We start from the raw sequence: 7,797 nt of genomic DNA on the forward strand, positions 1-7,797 counted from the left end.
ATGCTTTGGCTGGCTCTTGGAAACCTATCCCTCATCCTGGATTGCCTTGCCAAGCCTTTATACAAGGGGAGGTGTTTAGTCTTACTTCAATTTGATATGCCATTTTTGTTTATACCCGTGAGAGACCTGCCCTTTTATGAATAGAGAGAAAGGACTGAATTTACGGGGTAGGGAGGTATAGGTGAAGTGGAGGGAGGGAGGGAATGAGGAGAGATGAGGAAGAGGAAGCTGCAGTCAGGATGTAAAATAAATAAATACATTAAATAAAGATATAAACGAATAGAATTTTATAAAAATAATTTTTAAAGTATTTGTAATGATTATAGTGAATGAATTCTTTAGGATAGCAAGTTCAGCCTCTTCATGTTCACTGTGAGAAACCAAAGCCAAGTAGGTGAATTTTCTTGTAATGAAGACACAGTCTTGTAAGAAGTTCCACCCCTGAAGCACTGGGGTCTTGCTGATGTCTAAACCAGGATTTCTTACATTGTATTGAATGGGCTAATGACATTTTCATTCTTTCCTGCTCCTCATCTAAGGTACAGTGAAGACACTGATATGGCTTTCCCTCTGTATAGAATTTAAGAGTCAGGAGAAACATTCCATATGTATAAGGGGAGTTTGGGGTATTTTCAGAGGGTTCGGCACATCTTTCAGACGGAGAGTTTTTATTGCCATCAAAGTATAAATAAACCAAAACAAAAGCACATAGACACACTACTTACACTAGTCACTAGGGGGAGCTCTGCTTGTACTAAGTTATCTTCTGGAAGTAACTCAACATTCTGAATTGAAAATCTAGAAAAAAAACTTTTAAAACTGATTGTTGTCCCGTTTGAACCTTCTACATTCTTATAATAAAAGCAACCCAAAATTTAAGCAAAGATTTTTAACAACTGAACAGGAGAAAGAAATGAGAAAAACTCAAGCCAACTAGTAAATAAAATTTCACTGTTCTTATGATAAAGAAAGGAGACACGCTGGAAGAGATGGATGTGTTAATGGCCCTGGTTTGACCATTAACACAACACAGCTGTGAAGTTTCCAATGAGACTCTTCTCCAAAGGCTTGCTCATTTGAACACTTGGTCCATAATGTGTGTCGCTGTCTGTGGATGTTTGGGAGGTGGGCTGTGCCACTAAAACAGGGATGAGAGTTTCAGGGCTCATCCCATTTCTAGTCTGCTCTTTCTGCTTTGTACTTGTGGTTCCAAATAAGAAATCACAGCCTCTGTTCCTGCTACCATCCCTCCCCACCATGACACACTCATCCCTCTGGAACCATAACACAAATAAACTCTTTCTTCCCTAACTGCATTTGTCATGTTGTTTTATCACAGCAACAGAAAAACAACACAGCATCTATACTCATACTGCCCTGACCCCATAGAATTGTGCAATCTTTTACCTATCTACTCAAATCTATAAGCTATAAAAAAAAGAGTAATTGTGTCTAATTCTTTGTATAATCAAATATATTCATTTAGCGCTCCTTTTGTTTCACAATCGAAATTTGTTTGTATGTATTTAAGGGTTTTTAGGCCAATTTATCATTACAGTAAAGTTACTTCAGTAGAGAGCTCTCTTTCTCCAGACAGCAAGAATCCTCAACAAGAAGCCATTGCAATATACTGCAATGATACTCAAGAAGCAACAGTGGCACACTGCAAGAATACTCAAGAACTCACTGGGACACACTAAAAGAACACTCGATACAAGCCACTGTGATAAACTAAGTATTTTAAAGTGTTTAACAACCATTTACATCAGGGATCAGTTCTTTTGTGTTAAATTTACCATACCTTGTTCCACCCGAATCTGCGCCTCCCTCACCCGGTACGGATTGCGTGCCTTTAGTACCTCTTACGAGCTTGGGCGAAGACCTGGGGATTAAACAAGAGACACACACACACAAAGAGACCTGGGTCATTCGTCAAGAGCCGAATGCCAATTTTATTTAGCTTCTGCAAGGTTAATATACTTTGCCCCAGTCAGACGGGGAAGCCAGGTGCGAACAACCTGGCAAATTCCTCTCAGGCAGGGGGTGGTGGGCAGAGGGCAGCAACAGACAGTTAAGAGGGGAATTAGGAGCCGTGGGAACTCTTCTGGGCAGGTGGGAAGTTACCATTCCAAAGGTTTAACAAAGCCTACAGCTAGATCACCAGGCTAAAAGCGGAGCTAGCACAGGAATTAGCAGGAAGCTTGGCTGGCTAACATAAACAGTCCTTGCATTTTGCGCCTCTAGGAGCAAGGGGGAAACTGGGGATCCTACAATACCTGGCATGATGTCTATCAAGCAGACCTAAAGTCCAATTAGACAGTTGTTTGTTACTGTCAAGATGTAAATACCACAACACTGCACCTTTAGGGATGACTCGCCATACTGGTTGATCATTGATGTGGTTCATAGGTGTTTATTGCTCTTCTCCCTTGAAAGCTTGCACAACATCTTCTGATACTGTCAAAGCTACTCTTCAGGGAGGATATTTGTGCAGTCAGATCAACTTGTTTCTTTTGAGATAGATGTCAAACATGTCTGGTCTCTTCAACAAAAGGCTCTTACCTTCAACCTCTGGGAGGTGACCAAAGGCAATGACATATAATGATTGGGGAGTTGATGGACTGCAATAACTCTAAAGAAAATTTATCATTCATAGAACAGGGATTTACACAGTTCTCAATCTAAGTGGGGTAACCTCATTTGTGTGTGTGTATTTATATATTGTACACAATTTTAGATAAATATGTTTTTCCCTTTGGCTTTTCCAAACACCCTTAGTGTCATAATGTTTTTAATGTGTCATTTCATTCGTTTTGAAAGACCCCCGATTAGGGGAGACTCTCACTCGAGCCTCGGGATGACGCGAACCCCACCCCCCAGTATCTCATGAGAGACCATCCTTGCTGCAATCACATGAGGTTTAATGACAAGACGACAAGACAACAAGACGGAGACCAGTGCACTGGGGCTGGGACTCATAACCCACACAGGGGAAGAGTTCGACCTCGAGTGACTGGGAGAAGTAGTTTTTATAGGAAGAAACCACACAGCCCAGTAATCCGAAAAGGGGGTCAGGGAGGATGTCACAGAAAACTCTGAAAATTCCAGTGATGATTACAAAGGGGCAACTCCCTGCCTCTCAAGATCATTCTCAGGGTCGTAAACAGCTAGTTCCTTTACCAATGATAATTACTAGGGGGTGATAATTACTAGGGGGAATCTCTCTGTTTCTCAAGATTACAATCTACCTTTATCTTCAGCTAGTTCCTGAAACCCTGAAATTGGTTAATCCTAGATTTCTGATTCTTCTCTTCCTGCTAGATTTTTGGCTCTGTTTTCCTGCTAGGGGGATCTGGATTTATCCAGGTCTTTCAGTTTCAAAAGTGTGATTTAACTCATTTTCCATGGCCAACTTGGAACAGAGTCTAAGCACATTAAACTGGCTCCAAAGAGGCTGAAAGTGAGGTCATAAAACTCCAACATACGGACTTCCTCTTTTGCTCATTTTCTAGGATCCTTCCTTCCTAAACATTGCAGTTGATATTGAATTCTAGGTTGTACAGCATTTGTCCTTCATTTTCATTCTCTGTCTGTCGTGGCTTTCTTTCTACAGGCTACATGCAAGTCTCTCAAATCCTATGCCCTCTTTCACAAGCACTAGGCCTTATACACAGCAGGCATCCAATAAACATCTGTCTCCTCTAACGGCTGATGACAAAGTGATTAATAAACAGCAAAAAACAATTGGAATGGTAGGTAGCAAAAGTTTTCTACAAATGAAAAAAAACTGATAAAATCTAAAATATGTGATTTTTCACAAAGTCAGAATGCTGTGTTTATTTGTTTACTTTTTTGGATAAAGTCTGAGAAACTCAGGGTGGCTTTATACTCACTGTCTAGACAGGGCCCACCTTGGATGTCTCCATCTTCTTGCCTACACTACCTATGTGTTGGAATCACAAGCATATGATACCATGTCCAGTAAAGAAAAGTATAACTTTTAAATCAAGAAATTCATTTAAAACATGTGTTAACATAGCAAATAGCCCTAAATAGAAATGTGTCCAATAGGGAAGCATTCATGTAAAGTAGAACTGTGGTGATTCGAAATGTGACTACAGTTTTTGATGTCCCTTCACAATATGGGACATAGTTCCTCCCCACCTGAGGATTTTTTATACCTCATGTGTCTACTCTCCATGACAACAAGAGTGACTGTATATGACCCTGAAAACAAGGTAATAAAAGCTTCTGCTTAAATCTTCCTGGAGCACACTATGGGGAAAGCAGTTTCCAACATGAGAGTGTGAGTAGATGAAGGTGGGTAATTGGAAATGCCCACCCAGAGGGTGAAGGGCAGAGGCCTCCTCACAAGAGGCCTGCCCTGAGCCACTATGCACATTCAAGCCTCATCAGAAGACAGCTGCTCAGTTCACAAGGTAGCAGCAATACCCTGGTAGATCCCGGCTAAAAACTCCATCTAAGCCACCTCCAGTGTCCCTGACCATCTTTGGCCACCTAAAATATTAAAATCTGCTCTAAACTGCCAGGTTCTATAAAAAAAAATGGTTGGAGCAGAATAAGCATCAAACATCATAGTATTTATAATGTATAGAATATATTATAATTTATTGTATATTAATTTATTATATATTTATTATTTTATTTAATTTATTATATAATATAATAATATAATTTAGTAAGTATGCTGCCTTGCTCCTCGTTAGAGCAATTGGGTGGAGTTATTTAAAGCTAATCAATCAATTTGCATCAGAGAAAATGAGTAAATATTATTTCAAAGTGACAATGACGTGAAGTGACGGTCACGGAGAATGCCTCTCTCTTAGATATTACCTAAAATCTTTCCCTGCCCTGCTTTCCATGGTGCTGTTGCTATGCCAGCTTCCCTGTACTCAGCTCTCTTGTAAATACACAGCTACTGTGAAGATTATACTAGATACTACACAAAAGTAATGAGGAAAACGAATGATATATAGAGAAAGGTTAACTAAAAACTTCCTTCATTACATGAAACTGGTGATTCTGCAGTTCTCCTAATGAGGACAGGCTATTATAAGAAATGATGAAGGTTTAGTTACAGGTGCACAAACACCAACAGTGAATAACTCCTTGTTCACAGTCTCTCCAATTGTAAGATGCGTGTTCATAGAATCTATCATTTATGACACTGTGATTAATTTAATCAATAAATGAAAAATACTTCAAACACTGTCTTGTACAAATTAAGAGGGATTTCAATGCCAATTGTTATTCTAAGTGTTTGAGTTGATGGATCTAAAATAAAAACTATGATTTTGAAATTAATGTAATGTGAAACTCTAAATGATGAATCAATCCCAAAATAAAGAATAAATGTTGATATTATTTTTATTTTAGCTAGTTACACATATAGTGCTTTTCCAGAATGAAGAATGTCTAGAATGTGTACAAAATCTGGCTCAAAAACATTTTACAAATTTACGGTCTCTGTTTTGACACTTTGAAACATAGTTCAATGGCCACTTTCTCTCTTGAGAGATAAAAGTCCATAAACAAAACACGATTTCTCTGGATGCAAAGGAAAGGAGGGAACGAAGCTAGAAAGAAAGAAAAAGCAATGTTTAGGTTCCATTAAATACATGAAGTAGAAAGAGGTACATATTGTGGTGATAGCCAATTCGCATGGTTCAAACAGGCACAGAGTACATGGAGCAGAAAAAACAATGGTTTAGCAGACCAAAAATGGAGAAAGTACAGGCATAATTTGAAGAGCATTGCTGAAGTACAAATCTGAAACTCAGTACATCCACACAAATTCATTGACTTAACTGTTAAGACTCTTCTGAAGGAAGAGACATATAGGCAGTGGGCCTGAAGCAGCTCCAAACAAATTCAGAAAGGAATTTCTCCTACTCCTTATCCCCTAAAGGCTGTGCCACTTGGTTCCATACCTTCTTCAGGGCTAATTTCACATCCTTGTTTCTCAAAGTATAAATCAAAGGATTCAAGGAGGGGGGTATAACATTGTTAAACACCTGTACAACAGAATCCAGCCAGGGGCTAGAAGCAGGTCGGAGATAAACAAGAATCACAGGACCATAGACCAAGATGATGGATGTCAGGTGGGCACTGCAGGTGGAGAAGGCTCTGTGTCTGCCTTCTGAGGAACGGATTTTCAAGATGGAGATGACAATCCGAGTGTAGGAAATGAGAATGAGAAGAAAACACATGAGGGCAAGAATGCCGACATTGGTAAAACCCACAGTCTGTGCTAGAGAGGTGTCTGCACATGCCAGGGACAGTACTACAGGAATGTCACAGAAGAAACTGTCCACCTCATTGGGTCCACAGTAGGGTAACTTAAAGATAAGAAAAGTGAGGATGCTCCCATGTACAAAGCCCCCCAACCACGTGCCCACTGTGAGGCAGGTACACACCCTGTGGTTCATGATGACTGTGTATCTCATAGGATGACAAATTGCCACAAAGCGATCATAGGCCATCACTGTATATAGGAAGCATTCAGTGCCACCCAAAGTGTGATAAAAGAAGACCTGGGAGACACAGCCCTGGTATGAGATAGTGCAATTCTGCCATGTTAGGCAGTCCATCATCTTAGGAGAATTCACAGAAGGGAAGAATATGTCAAACACTGCCAGGTTCCCCAGGAAGAAATACATGGGGGTGTGGAGGTTGGGGGAAGCCAGGATGGTGAGGAAGATGAGCAGGTTCCCCAGCAAGGCAGAGACATAGAAGACCAGGAACAGGACAAAGAGCATGTTCTCTAGCCCTTCGCTGTTGGAAATTCCCAGCAGGATGAACTCTGTCACAAAGGTGTAGTTCCTCATGTTCATGACACAGATAGTCCTGGAAACGTCAAACAATATTGTCCATGAGAAAGTGAGAACAGCTTCCTGACCAAGGGATTCCTATCTAAGGCAGTGGCTGGAATCTCAATAAAGTCAATGAGGGTAAAGAGGACCAGAGATGAATTTGCCCTTGCCATTCAGTTACGTGTTGTGCCGCCTTTGGCTTCAGTATCCTCATGTGTTAAATTATATAAGGGAATAGCTCATCTTTGTATTTTAAACTGTCTTAAAGTCATCAACACCTGTCACCAGTTCTGTTTACTGTCTTCAAATCTGGCCTAACATCAAATAAACTGGCATAATTCAGATCTTACTATCTTATCACGGAAAACATTGTTCCCAGAGACAATCCCATACTAACATCAGACAACTCAATCTGTAATTAGACTAGTTACTCAAGTATGTGTGCATAAAACTTCAAGTTAAAACATGAACCCACACTTCCCTTCTTAAGATAGCTTCAATTTTTATTTGAGGATTTCATCCCTTAGCCTTGTGCATACATCATTCCCAGTTCTAATCTCCCCCTCCAGCTCTTTCTGTGTCTGTCCACTATCTTGTAGTTTTGCTTTTAGTTGTTATATATTGTTATGTCCTCAGGTCTTTCACTGAATTCATATTTCTACATTAGCCTTCCCAGTAGCTGGGGCAACAGACATGTGCTCCCTAGGAACCTAGTCTTTAGAGAGCCTTAAGGGATTTAGCCTTTAGGACTCCCATACAGTATTCTACTAAAGATGCCACAAATAGCCATGGCTGGGGGAGGGGGGAGTAGTAATCTGAGAGTGGAGAAGTCTACACACAGCAAGAATCATCTGTCTGGGTTTCTTTATTCCTCTCTCGATCCTTATTCTTTCTTGCTCTCTCTAGTTCTACGTTGTTCTGAGTCCTACATCATTCTTCCTTGTCCTTAGTTCTACCCATTACA

General features: G+C 40.2%; 1 protein-coding gene across 1 annotated transcript; it reads right to left on the reverse strand.

Moving 5' to 3' along the window:
* Window positions 1–5,909: 5,909 nt before the first annotated feature.
* LOC148122323 (putative olfactory receptor 10D4) lies at window positions 5,910–6,854 on the reverse strand. The gene has a single exon (XM_087905062.1). It carries the CDS (start codon window positions 6,852–6,854, stop codon window positions 5,910–5,912), a length of 945 nt encoding a protein of 314 aa, XP_087761188.1.
* Between the last annotated feature and the right edge of the window lie 943 nt (window positions 6,855–7,797).

Source organism: Myodes glareolus, chromosome 4 (assembly GCF_982192425.1).
Source record: "Myodes glareolus chromosome 4, mMyoGla1.1, whole genome shotgun sequence".
NCBI classification, from domain to species: domain Eukaryota; kingdom Metazoa; phylum Chordata; class Mammalia; order Rodentia; family Cricetidae; genus Myodes; species Myodes glareolus.